The 20,399-nt window shown below is 35.6% G+C and overlaps 2 protein-coding genes across 4 annotated transcripts in view; one reads left to right on the forward strand and one right to left on the reverse strand.

The window, feature by feature from the left end:
* The window catches only part of LOC106107611 (transmembrane protein 47), a 23,036-nt gene extending 6,275 nt beyond the window's left edge, over positions 1-16,761 (forward strand). Inside the window, exons 3-7 of one of the 3 annotated variants that reach the window (XM_013288515.1) lie at positions 10,829-11,025; positions 11,520-11,659; positions 11,951-12,013; positions 12,510-12,640; positions 14,307-16,761. In XM_013288515.1, coding sequence (XP_013143969.1) covers positions 10,829-11,025; positions 11,520-11,659; positions 11,951-12,013; positions 12,510-12,640; positions 14,307-14,339 — 564 coding nt within the window. In that variant the 3' untranslated portion in view covers positions 14,340-16,761. Of the gene's footprint in view, positions 1-10,828; positions 11,026-11,519; positions 11,660-11,950; positions 12,014-12,509; positions 12,932-14,306 lie in introns of those variants that run through there. The other 2 variants (XM_013288517.1, XM_013288514.1) reach the window with 2 other exon arrangements.
* A 1,268-nt stretch (positions 16,762-18,029) lies between these two features.
* LOC106107589 (replication protein A 70 kDa DNA-binding subunit) overlaps positions 18,030-20,399 on the reverse strand; it is a 9,118-nt gene continuing 6,748 nt past the window's right edge. Inside the window, exons 9-11 of the mRNA XM_013288474.1 lie at positions 19,618-19,873; positions 18,846-19,040; positions 18,030-18,270 (exon numbers count right to left, since the gene is read on the reverse strand). Of these exons, the coding sequence (XP_013143928.1) occupies positions 18,160-18,270; positions 18,846-19,040; positions 19,618-19,873 (562 nt within the window). The 3' untranslated portion in view covers positions 18,030-18,159. The remainder of the gene's footprint in view (positions 18,271-18,845; positions 19,041-19,617; positions 19,874-20,399) is intronic.

Consider the following 20,399-nt stretch of genomic DNA (forward strand, 5'->3'; position numbering starts at 1 on the left):
CTGTCAGCCGTTCGCACGGACGTGAAAACGCTAGGCGATAAATAATGTGTCAAAATAGAACGTATGGGATTCTATGAAGCCGTTCATACGGAGGCGTTTTTCGACTTGGCGTATCTTGGTACGCCGCGATAAATTTTATTGTTCCATTTTAATAAAAGGACGCCGCGTTTGGCTGTCGAACATGTTTGATTTGTGTTTACATAGATCAAAACAAGTTTGCGATCACTAGCTATAAAAGTTGATCTGTTCTGTAACATATCTTTTTACATGAAAAAATGTATGTTATGTCTTATAGGAAATTAAACCACATTTTTTTATAAAGTAAAGGAATAATATATTATACTTCATAAGTTCCATTTGAAAAACATATTAACTAATGCTAGGGATCGCAAACTTTTAACAAGTGTATATATAGTACTATCAGAGCTCTGTCGTAGGTTGTAGAACTCAAAGTACTAAGTATAGTGGGGGGCAAAAGATGATCAGCAATAAGATTTCCTAATTATGTTATTGTATTGAATATACCATGTTATAAAGACTAGGCTAACTATAACATTGCATTTAAAGTCCTGTTACATCCGGCGCAGTAGTTTCGGAAATTATCCGTAAAATACACGGACTTTCGGACACATTGATTTCTTGTCCTAGTAATTAATGCAATAATACATTCAATAAATAATACATTCTGTACGAAACACGATTTTTATAATTATTTTCATTTTATACGAATTAACAAAAGGAGCTTATAACTTTGGCAAACGTTCTATGACAATCAGTAATTGTTGTATGGGAGTTGGGATTTTATTTAACGGGACAGAAAAATATGTGGCAGCTGAACTTATAATGCACAGCTACAATAAAAATTATCTTTTACGAATTTCGTTAATATTTCAACCATTAAACTATAAACTGACAAGGATGATATCAGGGGAGTGACAGGGGCAAACTAAAAATGTCCTATAGACAGTGGCGCAATCTCGTGGAATGGAGAGGGCGACTGAACTTTGTAACCGGTCAGTTATAGTTTATCTAAATAAGTTTGATAAATGACGCATATGAAGTATCGAATTAAATTTGTATGTAAGCAAATACCGTACTTAATAGACAGGTATCGTAGTGACGAAAGAAACACGCATAGCGAACAATTATGAATTATCGATATTCGGTTTAAATAACATTTATCGAACTTAACAAAAATTAATATTTTTTTTTTAATTATTTTAAAGGACAATTCTAGTATTGATTACAGTGTAGAGAATTTAGCGATGACAGAAGTAATAGCGAAATCCAATTCGATTATTTATAATGGTTCTGTAGGTCTTTATTAATTTGAGAAAACAGCCTTTTTTTAATTCTTAAGTTATAACTATAAATCTATCGATTCCAACTTCTTTAAGGATAAAAATCGATAATCGATAAGATTTGTGAATGATTATACACAACCCATCCCTACTAAATTTCAAATGAATTGTCAAACTAATCGATCTTATTTAGACAAACAATAAATAGCTACCATACTCTTTACTGCGTTGACATGATATTGTCACGTGTCAAAATTAAAAAAATGAATTAATATGAAACCGAAATGTCACAACTTTTCTGATCGTATTTTCCTCTTTTCTTCTAACTTGATGTGTGTTTTTTGAACCCCTCATAATGATCCTCTCATAGTTATTTGGATATTTATCACGGACTCTGTCTTATGATCCTTACGTAACCAATGAATGTCATGATGGTAGCGTGACGTCATTGCGGTGTATTTTGTGTATTTTTCATAGCTTATTAAATTAAAAACAGGAATTCAATATGTTTTTAAAATAATAAATACACTGACTTAAAAATTATTTTGCTAACAGTTGTTTTATTACATATTAATTTCGAATTTAAGCGACCAAACCCCTAGCTGTAATATGTTTTATCCAACTGGAACCATCGCTTTCTTGAAATTAACTTTCGTAATATTTTAACATACATAACTAAATTAAGTATCTAAATTGACCTTTGTAAATAAATGTAAAGTTTGCAATTCACTTGAAAATTTGTTAGTGATGGGTGGTATAAAATGAAAGAGATTCAAAAATTATATATAGAGTAGGCATAGTTGATACCTCACTTGAAATGTTTTTCACATAAATCATTAACGCTGTCTATTGATAGATCCCCAAAACCACGTCGCAATATAATTAACTATATTTTAATTAATTGCCAGTGGGTGTCACTAAACCTTATTTATATGTTTATTTAATTTTGTAATACTGTTTATTTTATAATAAAAGATGGAGGTTATAATTTTGTAAAATGTTTTATCAGATGTCAATACAAGGTCACGACCCGGCATACTAAATTTGACAACTGATTACGTACCTTCTAGAGAAAGTACCGATGAAAACATGCCTAGTCTATATTTCTTAAATGTCTTTGTATAAAATCAAAAGAAAAGTACTTGGTCTGTAGGATTACAATTATTCAAATTGAAGGCTCGGGTCCTGGAACTCACTAGTTCCAGGACCCATGAGCCACGAGCCGGTACTGGTTAATAGAAATGTAATAAATAAATGTCTACATAATATGTTTATCATGTTAGTTTTAAAGAAAATGTACTGTCTACTTTTAGTTTGCTCTTTAACTACGCGACTTCGAATTTAGTCGCCAGTTTTTGCCTCGGGCTAGTAATTTTACAGAAACCATTTACACGTCCTACTGACACGAGGAACGATTCAAAAGTGATTTTTTTACGCTCGTACGAACACCTATCTCGTAGGCGTAAAAAGTCTGCTGACCTTGAACTTTACCGCGGCGTACAAAGTCTGCCCGTGCGAACGCACGCTTAGTGCGCGCTAAAACATCAAAGAACATTTTTCTACATTCATGCATTTATGAAATTAAGTTTGTATTATTCTCTTTAATGTGAAATGTAAAAGATTATCTCACCAAAGTGAAAAAGAAAATTAAAAATGAGTTTAATAAAAACATGGGCGTGAAGCTGAATTAATTGATTTTACCGAGCGCTGCCTCTTAATGTAAACTAGTCTTAACTAACGAGCTCAAACTTTTCTTGGAGGCTTTTACTGTTTCACTAAAAAATATTACGCTCTGAAATGAATATTAAATTTTAGCGAGCAGTTTTATGAAACTCGTTTATTATTAATCGCTATATATTTTAAACTATGCTCTTAAATACCTGTTTTAAACATTACTGATTTAGATTACAATCTTCAAATTGAATTGCCAAACCATTAAAAATGTTCTTTTATTATAAATTTTACCCGCCTTCCAAATTCTCAATACTTATGTTTTAAACAGTAATGGTAAACTTCTATAAACAACAATTATAATCGTATGACCAATAATTCCTGATTAATACAAGAAAACAGTAGTTGTTTCCGACGAAAAAGAGCATAAGTAATTTTTGTTGAACGTTGTTGATATGTGACCTCATTCAGCGGCAGTTTTCCCCGCGATCACTGTGAACTTTTGCCGCTTTGACCTAATTCGTGGAAAACGTGCATTGGCAATTTGAATTCCATATCATTGCATCTGAACTGGATGTTATTTAACTGTGTAATTGTGCATTTAGTATAGTTCATTGTCGACAGTTGTTAAACGATTCGGTTAAAACGCTGATGGGACCGGCAATATTCAGTCGTAAGAGTCGCAGTTCTACGATATTTAACTGGTATCTACAGTTTTGATCGTCATAACCGATGAACGGTGAACTAAATGAATGATTAGAAAAACGTTCAATTAAGCTGGAATATTAGTGACGGAATAGCGTCGGTGGCTCAGTGGTTTAAGCACTTGACTTGTAATCTACAGATCTTGGGTTCGAATCCCGCCATGTACCAATGTGATTTTCGATTTTTCAAATTTTCATATGTACATAATTTACCCGACGTTCTTACGGTGAAGGAGAACATCGTAATGCAACCTGCACATATCGGTGAAGAAATTGAAAGATATGGGTGAAGTCAACCAACCCGCACTTGGCTAGCGTGGTTAACTATGGCCTAGTCACCCTAAATTAGGCTAGACTCTGAGCCCCTCGGTGGGGACTTGTAGTGAGCTGGTGATGATGATAATGATGATGAGTGACGGAAATTCTTTTTGGTGTTAGAATAAACGCCTAACCCATTATTATGTCATCTGAAGAAAACTGTCTCTTGTTAACTTGTGGCCTTGTGTATTGTGTTACTGTGTGGCCTGGCCTATATAAAGCCTCGAGTGTTTCGCTCTTTGTTGAATATAATTTCGCAAACAATGCCAAATGAATACGTTCCATTTAAATATAAATAATTATTTCTAAAATGAGTTTTAAGAATGCAGTTTTATATAACTTTTCATGATTCGAGTAGGTTTTTTCTCAAAGCTCTGAAATGAAGCATTACTTTTAAATTGGACTGCATTAATTAGCCTTTAATATTATATAATTTGTTTTATGAACACAACTAGCTTTCGCTCGCGACTCCGTGGAATTAAAAAAAATCGAAACTGAATAGCCTATGTGTTCTTCCAGACTATCCTCTAGATCTATACCAAATTGAATCGAAATCCGTTCAGACGTTTAGTCTACAAACTCTAACAAACATCCAACTAAACTTTCACATTTATAATATTAGCATGATTAGTATGATTTGTTACCGCATTGATGTTAATTATAATTTACTTGTATCTTATATCTCATATTTTTATAGTATTACTAAAAAACCTTCAATATAAATTTGTAGTATTTATTATCCGCTTTATGTAATAAATACATAGTATCAAATGTCTCCGTATTCCGTATCGTGATAGAGTACCTATGTAACATATTCGTAGTAGTTGTGAATATCAGTGTCATGAGAGAACTAGCTTGCCAAGATTTGTGTCTGCGAGCGATGTTTATTTCCCCCTTTAGATGAACTTGCACAAACTTTCAACTAGTCTAGTTTCATTTGCATACAACACCTTTTATCTCACATCTAGATTACGAACAAAACAATTGCAATCTCTATTCATGAGACTATTCGCTAAGATAAAATTTAAAATGTTTTATCCTAAGTTAGGAATCCATGTTCACAAAATTTAACAGACGATATGCCTGCAATGAGTGAATAATGCAGTCACAGAAACTCTTTTTACTCAAGTTTTAAAAAAGCTTTGTAGGGTAACGCGTTTTTTAACAGTCGCGTTAATATAAAACTGCTATTCATTCTATATCATTTTCGAACTCGCATTCTTGTTTTTAACAAAAGGCTGTGCTCGTAGCTGGGCGCTTTACTTAAATAACAAAAAGTGTATCTAGGACATCAAATAAGTGCTCGTGAGTAACCTGTATTCTTCTGTGGAAAGTGTTTAAAGAACTTACAGCAACTGCAGTGTCGTCTATAAGTTGTATTGTTATTTGAGTGTACAGTGTACGTGGTAAAAGCTTGACGTGGCGTAGCACTGTAAAAGTGGTGTAGTGTACAGGGTTTACAATATATATCGAGGTGTAGCGCATATTGCCTTGTGGTAAAGCGCGCTGTATAGTGGTGCAGACCATTATATAGCGGTATAACGCGATCTATTTTGGTGTAACCTGTTGTATTGTGGTGTAGATTGTCGTATTGTGGTGTAGCTAATTATATCGTGGTGTAGCGTGGTGTATTGTGTCGTAGCGCTAGGTCGGTCGTCGTAGCGCTAGATCGGTCGCGGTTGTAGCGCGGCGGCGGGCGCATGCAGGGGCGTGCGGGAGCGGGCGCGGGCGGGCTCCGCTCTCAGCCGCGCGCCCTGCCGCCGCCGGTGCTGCCGCCGCCGCCGCAGTTCGCCACAGACAACGAAGACATGCCTGCCAACCAGATAGCACAGGTTACTTCTGGAGTTACTGTTATGAACAAATCGACCTATGCGGTGAAAATATTTGTAAAGATATCTCTAAATCTCACAGCTAATTTTCGGCTGATTTATCGAAGTACACGTTGATTCAGTTACGTTTGACAGCTGATTATGAACTTGCTCTGCTCCATGATTTAGTACTTTCAACCACCTTGAACCTAAGTCAATGTCTAAACTAAATATAATAAACCATTACAAATAACATTAGACTACTTAGGAATTGATGTTATAATTAAGCTGGTAATATTGATAGAACACGACTTTTTAAAATCCTAATCAACAATAATGTTTAAACTCTTTTGGCTTTTTGAAAACTTTAAGGGATTTTACTAATGCGATATTTTTATTGAGACGGCCAGCCTTAAACATAATTCCATCTTCAAACTGGATATCTTACGGAGATTGTAAAGTCGGTAAATTGTGAGATTTGAAGTTTGTTCAGTCGGGGACCTTGGATCGATGCGTCTGTCGCGTATTTTATTATTAGTCTGTCTCCGCACTATCGCCCCTTCGCCCCATCGCCTGCAGACGGTGTTTCTTTAAGAATTATCAGATTGCAATAGTATTTACTTAAGACATTTAGGATACTTGTCCTTTACTGAGTTTGTTGAAAATTTATAAGAATTATATCATACATTTACAGATTAGGTTCACCTATGTTTATGTTTTGAAACCCAAAAATGTGACTATATTATAAAAGGAATCTATAAACAACAGTTGAAATTCATACTTTCAAATGAACAAATGTATACGTAAAATATAGAGAAACTATCTTGACGTCAATGCAAAGAAATCAAGCAATAAAATATGTTCACGGTGTCGTGACCCTTCATACGTCGAAGTGGTTGCCCGTGACTTCCCACGTGAATCAAGCTTTATGATTTGATGAATGAAATCCCTCTTTAATGCGCTCCAACTTCCGCTGTTAACAGAACGCACGGAAACGTGGCCAATCGTGAATCAACAAAAGTTGATTCGATGTACGACACTTTAATGCTATATTTATTTTCTTAGAAATATTAAACAAATATTGAAAACTTAAGCACCTAAACATATTATGATAGTAAGCTAAATACTTGTCACATGACCTAAGATTTTAGGCACATCCCATACCATTAATAAAGCAAATAACAAAGTACACACGTTACGTTTATAGAAGTGTAAAGAAGGTATTTTCATTAAGTCGTAAACAGTTAGTATTGGTCAACAGATGAAAAAATCAGCCGAGATAGTGATCAGATTCGTAACAGCTGACGGCGAGCCGGGCGATCGATGTAGACGACACGCGCCGACACCCCCGTGACACCCCTCGAGACGCCCGCCTCACTTTCACGTCTGTACCCCCCGGCACTCCGGCCCCCAACACTTACACTTACCTTTGATTGTTACTCAAGTTGTAGGGTGCCTTTCAATAGTGTACATCATTGTAAGACTTACACCGGCGAGGCTATTGTTCAAGACTTGTTTTACAAGACAATGCAATGAAATATGTAAGTCCACGTATGTTACGCTAATGAGGTTCATTAACCTTCTTTTAAATATCTGAACAGGCTATACTACCGAGCATGTGTTGTGTAAGATTTAGGAAGTAAAAGCTAGTAGAAACATTAAACATGGATAAGAAAAATGTAAGGATGCCCGTGACCTAGATTGTTTTTCACGGTTAGCACTTAAACCTCAATGAGACACCGTCTTACGCACACATACAAATACCTGAGGTCAAGAAAGACCTTGCCTTTTATTTATAGACATACATACAGATAAGGTAAGAAAGAATACTCATATACGAGTAAATGTTACTTGTGACAACATTCGATTTAGGTCTAGGTTAATTTTCATTTCTAATTTCGTCGCATGAGTTTAAGGGCCAGTCCCTCCAAATAGTAAATTGTCAGTTAACAATCCAACGTGTAAAATATGTGATGGAAATATCAGATACTGCTACCTTATCTAATAGTGACGTAATTTTTACTATCTGAACCTCATCAGTGGTGGGACAGGCCTTAAATATTTGGAATATCCGCATTTTAAGTCTTTTAAAGTCATTCTAAAGATGTTATAGTATAATGACTAGTAACAGTGTGACATAAGTTTGCCAGACCGTAATCGTGGTTTAATAAAGGCTGACAAGTACATGTTGTACGATCATTGTGTCGCGATGCCTAGTTTTACTCCAGCGAGTCATAATACGAGTACGGAGCCTCAGGCTGACGGAGCGACGTGGGAACATTTTCCTCCTTTGTCTTGTGACGTTCTTTGTCAACTACGCGAACTAACTTTTTACTCCCAACTATAATGGAAAAGTCACGCTGGAAATAGATTTGCAGAACAGCGCGCAACAACAAATGTGATTTAAATTTCAAAATACTTTTACCATTTTTATTATGATTTATAAACGAAGTTATATGCAATTGTTTATAGCTAAAACAGTGTCATCTATTGTAATAAATGCTCATTAAAGAATAAGAAGAAAATAAAACGAAAGTCGTGATGTATCTCAAATTAAGACATGAAATTAATGTAGAATTGATACATTTTTGCAATTTACCTAAAAATAAATAATACGAGGTACTATCTAAGCAATTTATTTATCATTGTGTCTGGCTATCGTTATCAATGTCCCTTGAGATTAAATGCAATCGCAATGCAAACGTTTTGTACGTGAGGTCACTGTATTTGATAGAGGATAGCTTCGGCCATATTCATTGCATTACCGTTTGTATTGGTATTATCAGTTTGGTGCAGTCCGTCTTGAGCAATGTATTACGTGACTGATAAAATGCATTACTATTTATGGAACATTTTATCAGAGACAGGACTCAATTTCAAATATTTTCTTGACAAAGAAAAGTTCTTTACAAATATTTAACCCGGCTTGGAATAAGTACATTGAATACACAAACCATACTTCATACATTAATATTATAAATGCGAAAGTTTAGATGGATGGATGGATGTTTGTTAGAGTTTGTAGCCTAAACGGCAGAACGGATTTCAATGAAATTTGTTATGGATGCAGAGGATAGTCTGGAACAGAGTGGCAGGCGAAAGCTAGTGTTTGTATAAATCTAATGTTGATCAACAAGTAGAGTCGGCGTACTATTCAGTAAACTTCTAAAAAATCTTGATTAAGAGTCACAATGTTATTTTATTATTGTCACTTAACGCTAAGACCAAACTAATCTAACAGTAATTATTACTCGCAGTATCGCTTAAATACGCCACGGTCTCGTAACCTGACCGAGATTATGTATACGCTTACAATATCGATTTCAACTCCAATCAACTTTATGCGCGTAAAAACATGTTACTTAACTACATTTTAATTTAACTATATACTACATACTATTATTACACATGCGAAAGTTTGGATGGATAAATGTTTGTTACTGCGTATCTTTAAAACGGCTTAACGGATCTCGATGAAATTTAGCTCAGATATAGAACTTAAAACACATATGATAGGCTACTTACTGATATTTTTTACTACGAGGTCGCGGAACAGCGTAGGATTTACTGATAATGAGTGTTTATGAGATGGGAACTGATCGAGATCGCCGGTGGCTAAAAGTTTTGAGTACTTGATTTGTAATCTACAGGTCCTGGGTTCGAATCCCGCCATGTGTTAAGATGATTTTTGGATTTCATATGTATAGGTACATAATTTACTCGACGTTCTTACGGTGAAGGAAGAAGTTCTCGCGATGAAACCTGCATATATCGGCGAAGAAATTCAAAGATATGTGTGAAGTCAACCAACCCGCAGTGGGCCAGCGAGGTTGTCTATGGTCTAGTCACCCCTTACTCAGAGTAGGCTCCGAGCCCCTCAGTGGAAACATATAGTGAGCTAGTGACAATTATAAGATGGGAAATTCAGGTTTTTGTAATGTTGCCTAAATAATATCATAACTAGCTAGCTATAATAATTTTACTTTAGATAACCTGACTCACTTTTTTTTATTAAATAGTAACTTTGGGATAATTTTTTAAAAATTCTTTAACCTACTTTCTCTCCGTTCCCCAGTAATTTTGTACGGTTTTATTAAGGTTCGTGAGGGAGCTACAATGTAGATTGTTAAATGTAACGTCGGATGTTGAAATTAGAATTTTGAATAAGTCTTCATAACAATTTATGTGTAATGGGGTGAGAGTTTTTACCCTAATTGAAATTGTAGTCAAATTTCTTCCGACACTTTAAGATGTGATTTAATATGTTAAGTGTTATTAGTGTCTAATGACTAGATTTTTATCTACTTCTGTTGTTCAACGCAAGTGTTTAACTTTTTTATACACGTAACAAAGACAAAGGCATTTTTTAACGTGCAGGTGAGAGTAAATGTATTTTTATTTCATTGTGTGAGATATTCAATATGTATTGTTTGAAATCTGATATGGAATTTTTAAAAAGTCTATATCGTTTTGTAGACTTCTCCAAGTGTCATATTCGGAGAACACGGACTTCGGGAAGTTGACCCAATTCTTAGTTGTTTGGAAACTTTTGTATAGCGAAAAATTTGACTTGTGTATTGTCATTTATGACATGATATGTTCTATTTTTTTGTTTTTCCAGTAATCAATTGTTTTGTCCTACTTCGCTCGAAGGCACGGCTCGGATTTAACCGGGTCAACCATTTCTACGTTCCTACAGCTAAGGGCTTTGAATTTTTAATGATCCCGTTTATTTAGAATCCGGCCAGTAAATTTATTCTTCTATTTTAAGTAGTAATTAGTAGCTTTTTGGAGAAGAGTCTAATATTAAAATAATGGATTTGACCTTCCGGGGTCAAGTATAACACGAGTAATTTATAACGTTCTGGATATTTTAAATGAAATTACCCTCTTTTAGAAAAAAGACTAATACGAAGGTATGACCTTAGGCCTCTAAGATATTTGAAAAGCGTGATAACGCACAGCCACAGTCTAACAAAGTTTAATACATTTGTTCAATTCTTACCGTATGTCAATATGTTTGCAGGTGATCGCGTTAATCTGCGGGCTGCTAGTTGTGGTGCTGATGGTGCTGGGGCTAGCGTCCGCAGACTGGCTGATGGCAGCGGGCTGGCGGCAAGGCCTCTTCATGCACTGTATCGACCCGGACGCGCCCACGCCGCTGCCCTTCGACATAGTCGCCCAGCCAGGATGTTATGCAGCTAGACCCGCATCATACATTAAGTAAGACCCATTGTTATTTTAAAAAAAAATATTTTGGAATTTTCGAGCTTTAACGCAAATTTGCGGGTATTGTGTACAATATTGTATTTACACAAGTTTTTTTAAATTACCTCTAAAAATAATTTTAAGTACTAAATAATTCTAATATCCTGGTTCTACGTAATTTTGAACTTTTCTCAAGTTAGCATAAATACTTTCAACGATAATTCCTAACATTTAGTTTCAATTTTTCAAGTGGATGCGGATAGCCTGAAATTCAGTAGCAACGGAATTAAATGGAAATTCTCGAAGGAGCCTCGACCTAGATTTTAAGGGAAAACTGTATTTAGCTTTTTAAAATTTCTATTAGCATTAGACAAGTCATTAGAGATCTCATTAGCGTAGATTAACGTACACTAAGGATTGAATAACTATTATTAAAGTCTGAACTTCATAGTTAAAGTTGTGACGTGATATATATTTTGTAGTCGAATGTATTTATGTGTTGTGTGTAGGGCGGCGGCGGGGCTGTGCGTGGCGACGCTGGCGGCGGACGTGTGCGGCGCGCTGCTCACCGGGCTCGGCCTGCGCTCCGCAGACCATCGCACCAAGTTCAGATATTACCGATTCGCTGTACTCGCTATGGCACTCGCATGTATGTTAATATACTAACTGTTGCTCGCGTCTTCGTCCCCGTGAAAATGAAAAATAATAAGAAATGTAGCCTTTGTTGTCATAGATAAATTAGCTTTCTAATGGTTAAAGAATTTTTAAAATCGACCCAGTAGTTTTTGAGTTATTTTAATACATAACAAAATAAAATCTCACCTCTTCATAGTATAAGTATAGATGTTAAAGCATTTTGCCTAAGTTAAGGTTCAGGTTTTTCCTAAAACGGACCTCTGAGGTCGAATGAGAATAAAAGGGTCATTTTTTATGTTTTCAGTGATGTGCATCTTGATTGCGCTGGTGATTTACCCTGTATGCTTTGCGGCGGAATTGAATCTGGGTAAGATACTGTTATTAGAAAATTAGTTATTGCTCCCGACTTTGTCCGCGTAGAATTAAATATTGTAAAAAATACAGCCATATAGTGGAAGAATTATTGAAATCGGTTCTGTAGTTTTCGAATTATTTCAAAACATACAAATATACAAAACTTTCCTCTTTATAATATTAGTATAGACTAGCTGTTGCTCGTGATTTTGTCCTTGTTAAATTAAAAAAAAAGCCTATATTACTCAGTGAAAGCATGGCTTTTTTATAATGCAAGATTTTTTAAATCGGTCAATGTTAGAGTTTATTATATTAGTTATTGATAAGTCTTAAGGCCGGTCTCACCAAATTGTTAATTTTCTATCAATCCAACGTGTAAAATATGTGATGAAGTATCGGATTTTGTTACCTTATCTGACAGGGGCGTCATTTATAAGCTATCAGTTAGCAGTGGGACAGGCTCTTCGTATAGTGTTTCAATGGTTACCCTTAGTTTGTATGCGGTATAGGTAACAGATCGGTGTGGGAGTTCGGCTGGGCGTACGGCGTGGGGTGGGGCGCGGCCATCTTCCTGTTCGGCGCGGTGGTGCTGCTGCTCTGCGACAAGGAGAGCGAGGAACTCTACTATAAGGAACGAAAAGTGAGTACCAACAACACATACGACACGTTGATATAGTACGTCTTGTATTATTGACCCGGTACCACATGTACTACTGAATTATCTGGCTTTAGTGTCAAATTGCCTAATAGAATAAAAAAACGCAGAGATTCAAAAAATATATACACTAAGAATAGTTGACACTTCACGTCATATTTTTTTCATAATCATCACGAACGCTTTTGACAGCATCGAACTCACATGTCAATATAATTAATATTATTTTATTGTCAATAAGTGTCATTACAAATGTTTAAGGCCTGTCCCACTAGATTGTAAATTGTCTGATAACAATGCAACGTGTAAAATATGTGATGGAAATATCAGGTTTTGTTACCTTTTCTAACAGTGACGTCATTTTTAAGCTATCTGAGTCTATATCAGCCAGTGGTGGGACCCCTTAGATGTTTGTTTTATTTTGTGATACCGTTTAGTTTATTTTATAATAAAAGTTGGAGCTTATTGTAATTTAATAAAATGTCAATACAAAGATACAAGGTGGCACTAAACTTGACAACGAATATATTACCTGTCAGAGAAATTACCGGTGAAAAATTTTGTCCTCTATGCCTAGTCTATATATTTCTTAAATGTCTTTCTTAAATGTGTAAAAAAAAATCCTTATTGATCCAAAACATTTTTGTACAGTTAGTGGAGTTGATAGAAAGTAACATTGTCCAATGATAATTCACTTTAAAACACCGGGCCAGGTAATTTAGGTGCATTAGAATTATTTTTTTTACTGTAAAAATTATGATTTATAGGATTAGCATGAATACAGTTCTGGTTGTGTGAACTGTTTTTTATTTGATGTTAAATGTAGTTTTGAAGTATTGAATTTTCTTTTGTTTGATTTACAAAATTGTTGCACTAGTTTGAATTGTGTGTGAGAAACATTTGTGCCGGTTTTCATTGCAGAAACATTCATACAAAAACATTTTAAATTTTTGTATGAATCTAGCTTTGGGAAAAGCATGCTTTTTATTATTCTTGTTTGCTTGATATTCTTTTGCCAGCTTATGTTCAGAAATATCATTAGGAGAAATCACAGTTTGTGTTCTTTGTGTTCACATTATCGTTACTAGATATTGTATACTCATGTTTTACTAGATAGACATCCCTTTCACTCTTTAGTAAATATAGGGAATACAATAATGTTCTTATACATGTTTTGAGGCAATTCAAAAACACCATATTTTTTTATGTTCATCCCGAGCATGCTCTTTTACAATCAACTGATTAGGTAACTTCATTTAACTATTCGTTTTTTTAATGCATAATTTTGATTTACTTTATTGCATAGCAAAGTTGCAGCATGAACACATTTCAATATTTAGTAGAGACTGACTACCGGTTGCTTTATATGCATGATTATCTAAAATGTTTTATATTTATATAAATAATTTTAATGAATTATGATCCTGTTTTATTAAAACTCAGAGGAATTAAGTCATGGAATATCAGCTTTCAATGAAGAATTTGAATCTGATATTTTTTAAAATATATCATTGAAAAGTACGAAAGATATAAGTTTTAAATAAATTTCCCAATGTACACTATTTGTACAATATAGGAGTGAGGAGAGGCCCAGTGTGCGGGTAGTGCGGTAGTCCAGGTAGTGTTGGGCTAAGGCGCGCGTTGTTCGCAGGTGGTGAGCGCGGAGGGCGGCGCGCGCCCCTAGGGCCGCGGGCGCCTGCCCGACCTGGTGCCGTGAGCGCGCTAGCGGCCCTCCGCGCGCCGCGCTCCCCCGGCCCCTCGGCCTCCCCACGTCCCCCCGGCCCCAGCCCCAGCGGCCCCAGCGGCCCCAGCGGCCCCTAGCGCGCTGGGTGTGACGCGCACACAGCACTAACGCCCACCGTAACACGCACCGACGACATTGCATTTGTGAAATATACGTTTTAACTTTGGAGAAAAAGTCAATTATCGTCAATTGTTATAGGATTCAAAAACTTAATACATTTGACTATTTCGATAAGATTTTATAGAACTTTACAAAATGTTGCTGTTGACGTCTCGTTAAGAACAAAGATCATTTTGAGGTTATATTGCATTCTTGTGATTTCTATATTAATATTTGCTATACAATGTGTCGGTGGGTGCGCGGTGTCGGCGCAGATAGATGGAGCTTTACATTTTTTTTGTCGTTTTGATTATTTCGTTATTTTGTTTTCGTATGCTCGTATCAAAATTAAAATCTTTTGTTACGCTCCAAAGTTATAAAATCACTATTTTCTTCTTTTTTTAACTTTAAATTAATTATTTGGATTTATAGGTTTTTTGACTGATAATGATTAAGTCTGATTTACTTTATGTAGCTAAGGACGGATGATTCGTATCATATTCGAAGATCAAGATTCGTTAACATCTGTCATTAGTATATGTTTTAACGTTTTGCTTTAAGGTTAATTTTAGGAGCGATTGAGTTAGGTTTCGGCAGGTCAGCGGGCGCAGGGCGCACCTCGGACGTGATCCAAAGAGCGTTTTTATTTATTCGCTTTTAATTTATCAGTATGTTAAGTTGGGTTGTGTTGAGCGCGGGGCGTGTGGGGTGTGTGGGGCGTGCGGGGCGTGTGTGGGGCGTGTGGGGGGCGGCGGGCGGCGCGGCGCGGCGGCGGAGGCGGGCAGGCGACCTCTCGCTCTGCGATACATTCGCGTTTGTTCTGACTGGACCCGAGTGTCACGACTAGTGTAGTGACGAGTGGCTATGACTACTGACGTAGTACTAAGTGTATGTAAAGTTACCTCTAATCCCGCGGTACATCAAGTACTGTGTATTTATATGTCCTTTACGTAAATGTATGTATTCGTTGCTTCTCCTTCAGACATGTTCTAGAATCTCATTCCATTATTATTATAAAAAAGCTTCTTTGGGGAATTGAAAATTGAATTGTTGGATAAACACAATATTTTCTTATTATATTTAATGATTAAATGTGTAATTGATTAACGATATGAATATTTTGTAACATCTGCCTCTCGCAGCTGTATCTATAAACAATTCAATGTTCTCGGTTGTATGTAAGTTGTATGTATGTGTGACTCACAGCCGTGTATTCTCATACGTTGGTTGCGGCTTTAATTCCATACTTTATAAACTACATGTATTCTTATGTGATAATTATGTAGCTATTTAATGTATTATGTATAATGCTATACTCCGACAATGTAGGCCTCTACTATATCTCAAAACGATACGCCTATTATTTATAAAGTCAGTAATTAGCGTAATGTATAGTTTATTTTTGTAGTGACCTTATTTATTGAGTATTACGGATATTGATAAGTTTTTTTTGACAAAGATTTAAATACGAAATGGTTTACTGACATTTTTTCCGGTATAACGACTTAAACGAAATCTCGTAGAAAAAGTTACATATTATACAATATAGATAGTCTACAAGCCAAAATGTGGTTAAAAATACATTTTGATTTCATAACGATGTCATTTGTGCTTGTCTTATTCACTCGTTGTTTTGAAACGACTGTTAATTAGCTGAACTACGATGCAGATAATCGTTTTGATTTCAAAGATTATTTTTTTGTGCTATAATCTATGTTGTCTTCAGAACATATTTTTTTTATTACAATCAATTGTCAAACTATAATTATTTTATTTCTATAGAGAAAAAATCACATAGTTATTTAAATCTTTGTTCAATATGTAAGGTTTATTTGTAAATGCATGCAGAAGGTGAGCCCGGCCGCGGCGAGGCTCATGTAGACGACGTTCGCCGCCGCCACCGGACTCGGCCGATCACTACAACTTCCGACAAACTTAGACCCGCTGATCTTTATATATGGACAGGCTATAAATGTTATATATGTTATTTTGTGCCTATTTGGTATTCACTATTTTTTAGCGCTTGATAATTTAGAATTATCAGTAATCAATAATCAACAGGCATGTAAGTCGGACCGAAGATAAACTCATTTCCAAGCAAATACCTATCCATTTATAGATGTCAGTGTCTGACCCCGAGGCTATAAGTGGCACAAAATTTTAAGCCATTTAATGACAATGACCTATCTATCAATAAAGATCAATGTACGGCCTGGTGGCTATTAGCTAATTATAAGCTCAGTAGCGCCATCAGTTATTGAAAGAAAAACATACAGAAATTGAATACCTATTTGGGAAGTCGGTCAAAAAAGTGTCAATGTGTCAAAACGTAATCCAATGGATATAATAAGGGAAACTAAATTAACTTATTAGTTGCCAGTTGGGTCAGAAAAGTTTGTCGAACTATTTTACGTTATTTATTAAGGTCTTTGAATGTATTATGAATAGAATTGAGATTTTGTGATTGCTGTGTAATAGTTTTTAAGGTTGTCATATGAAAATTCTCGCACAGATGTTTCAAACTGGATTTTAACATGTATTTTTTATGTATGAAGAGTAACACACGTGTTGTAACTTCAGTATATCACACTGCCATGTATAAAATGATCAAGTTTTAATTGTATTTTATCCGATTTTTAAATTATATTCTCGTTATAATAATAATTGTAAGTGTAAATTTTGAATAGCTGTCACCCCGTATTACACTGGATAGTGTAGTTACTTTCGTGCACTCTACATTTGTAAATTCTTTGACAATTGTAATAGTTTAAAAATATATTTCTGAATCATGTTTGTTCTTTGAAACTAATTTATTACGGTTAAGAGAAATTGAAATAAAATTGTAATGGCCGATAAATAATCAAATACATGTTTTTATATTTTCTGGTTGCATTTTTTTGACGATTTTGTCTGTATTTGAAATGCTTGGTAAAATGTAATCGATTACTGGTGTTTTAATATTTTTTATTAATCCGTTGATACACCATAACATACAGCCAGCATGTAAAAACCACTTTTTTATAATATACCAATGCTTTTCATTATCTTTAAAAAATATAACGTGTAATTGAGTTGGAAATTTACTTTTTAATAAAAATGTTCGTATTTGTTGGTCAATGTAATGCGTGTAAATGTAACGAGGCTATTTTATCTGCTATTTTCACTAACCGTTGTATGAAATTGTCCATTTTGTAGCCAAATTATGAGTCATATCAATAAAATTGAATAAAAGTATTAGTGATTAAAATGTTTAATTTCTGTACCTGTTCAAATGCAATTATTAAGTACTAGCTGTTGCTCGCGACTTCGCACGATTGAAATTTTAAAAAAAGTATAAAACCCCTATGTTACTCCTTAATAAAGTAGCTTTTTAATGGTGAAATAATTTAAATCGGACCATTAGTTATCGAGTTATTTCAATACATACATAAATATACATTTTTCTTTTTTACCAATGTTGGTATTAAGAATTTTAGGTTTCAGATTACTTTAAAAAAGATTCACAAATCTGGTTGAAATAAAACAATAATATTAAAAAAAAGAATTTTTAATTACAATAAATTTAGAACATAATTAGTGAATATACTTCCATGTTTAGCTTACATCAAAAACAGTAATAATTGGAACATAATATTAAATGGACAACACGAACATATAGAAGTTATACTTCGACTCCGCTCAGAGCTTTGATACTTTTAACAAGTCGTGTGTTCGCGTCTTTATAGTCGACAGGCGTCGCGCTCATCACTGTCGTCTTTAATCGAGCTTCATCCTGGAAAAAAAAACCAATTTAACCTACTTTCTATACATTTTTAACCCTTAAACGCGTAATTTTTTCAAAACTTCTGCAAAAAATTAATACAAGATCTGGTATGAAAGGAAAAATAGAAAAAAATATTTAGCATTCAAATTTATAATGTTTTATTGAATGTTGTATTTATAACAGACCGCATTCACAGGGAATGGATTTTTCGTAAACTTTCACAGAACCCCATCGTCTATTCTAAGTTATATTGCCTATTCTAAGTTACATAGGCACAGTACATTTTAATTATTTTTAATTTCACGCAAAGTTGCGAGCAACTATTATTAAAACTCGCAGATATTTACTTATTGTTTTTCGTGAGACAGGGTCTGTCCCACCACTGGCTAATAGAGGCTCAGATAGCTTAAAAATGACGTCACTGTCAGATAAGGGAACAAAATCCGATATTTCGTTCACGTTTCACACATTGGATTTTTATCAGACAATTTACAATCTGAATGGACAGGCCCTGAGTAAATGAATACGATGGATTGATAAAAAGTAGTCCATTGGTAGGGAAAAGGCAGGCTGACACCACTTACACTGTATGTCTCCATTTTGGTGCGGAACTTGAAGAGGAACGTTTTAAACTTGACTTGTTCAAATAACTGGCTGTAGGCGGCCTTGTCGTAGTCGTACATCTGTCCGATGTCGGCGGCGCTCCTCCCCAGCATGCTCTCAGCCGCCTCGTTGAACGCGGTCACGCGCTGGTCGCCAGTCGGGTCAGACACGTTCGCCTACGTTTTATTTTATTTTTAATATTATGCCAGCAAACTAAAAAATAACAAATAGCTTTAGCTATAGCAATAGTAGACAAGGCTATATAGCAAGAGGAGCAAATGCTACAGGGTCCTGTGAAATTGAGGGCCCCAAGCTCCAACGCTAGTCTGACAGTAAAAAAATAATAATTATATAGTGACGTAAAACATCTTGCAAGTCTTAAAAGCGAAGAGCTTAAGCTATGCTTCACTTTCACTTGAAAATGTAAAACTGAATTTTGTCACTGTAAAGCATAAAAATATGTAAAAGAAAGTTACGGAAGCCTGCTGTCTGGGCCTTGTGTTTAATTTAATAGAATATAAATAATTTAGCAAATAAAAAATTGAAAATTGTGTATGTATGTACAATAATTTCCCACCTGGGACAGTGTACTCTAGACAGTAAGCTTTAATCTGGATTGGCATTTAGCTGATCTGGTGCCAATGAGTCCATACACTCCATACCTATCCACGCGACTGTCCAACTGTAAACCTAAAATACCCTGTCTTCTCCCCAGAAGGTAGGAAAGAAGCCCGATTATAAGCATAAACTTACTCCGAGCAGCAGACGGTACTTGTAGTTGGGATAATCTCTGTTGCACTTCTCGCAGCGGTAGAGTCCATTCTCCTGGTCGAGGAGTTTCTTGTTGCACTGGTCCTGGGGGCAGGCTTTGTAGACGGCGTTGTCGCTGAAGGTGAAGGTGAGCGCGCCCAGCAGCCAGTAGTAGTCGCCGCGCTCGCCCGCGCCCAGCTGCTGCGCCTCCGCCTCCGAGAACGTCAGCCACTCGCCCGCGCCGCCCGAACTGCCGCTCCTGCACATACACGGGTAAAAACCAAATATGACAAAATAATTAACTAAAGTGTAGCCGCTTTTATTCCTCTCATATAGATGACCTGATCTGCCATTACATCCCCAAAGAACCCCAGCAGCCCTTTTATGTTGGTGATACCTAACCTAGTAATTAAACACTGCCAGGTAGTGTTTATTTCTTAATTTATTTATTGGAAAAGTACACTAATTGCATGTTCAAAGTTCACAACCAAATTAAATATACTGTAGACAAAGAAAACAAAAAAGTAGAACATACATGTTCCTTGCGTCTCCTCCACCGACAACATTGGCGGATCTAGGGGAGGGTGTAATGGGGGTCATGACCCCCCTGAGCTAGTTGGTCAAGAGCTTGACAAAATATATTTACATATTTTGTTAAGCTCTTGACTTGACCACAACTATGTGACCCTCTCCCTGGCGCACATTGGGCTGTATCCAGTTGCTCCATAGACAACTTTATCTGATGTTTGAAATGTCTCTTTTTTTTGCTTGAATGTGCTTTGTAT

This window comes from Papilio polytes, unplaced genomic scaffold (genome assembly GCF_000836215.1).
Source record: "Papilio polytes unplaced genomic scaffold, Ppol_1.0 DF821956.1, whole genome shotgun sequence".
Lineage (NCBI taxonomy): Eukaryota > Metazoa > Arthropoda > Insecta > Lepidoptera > Papilionidae > Papilio > Papilio polytes.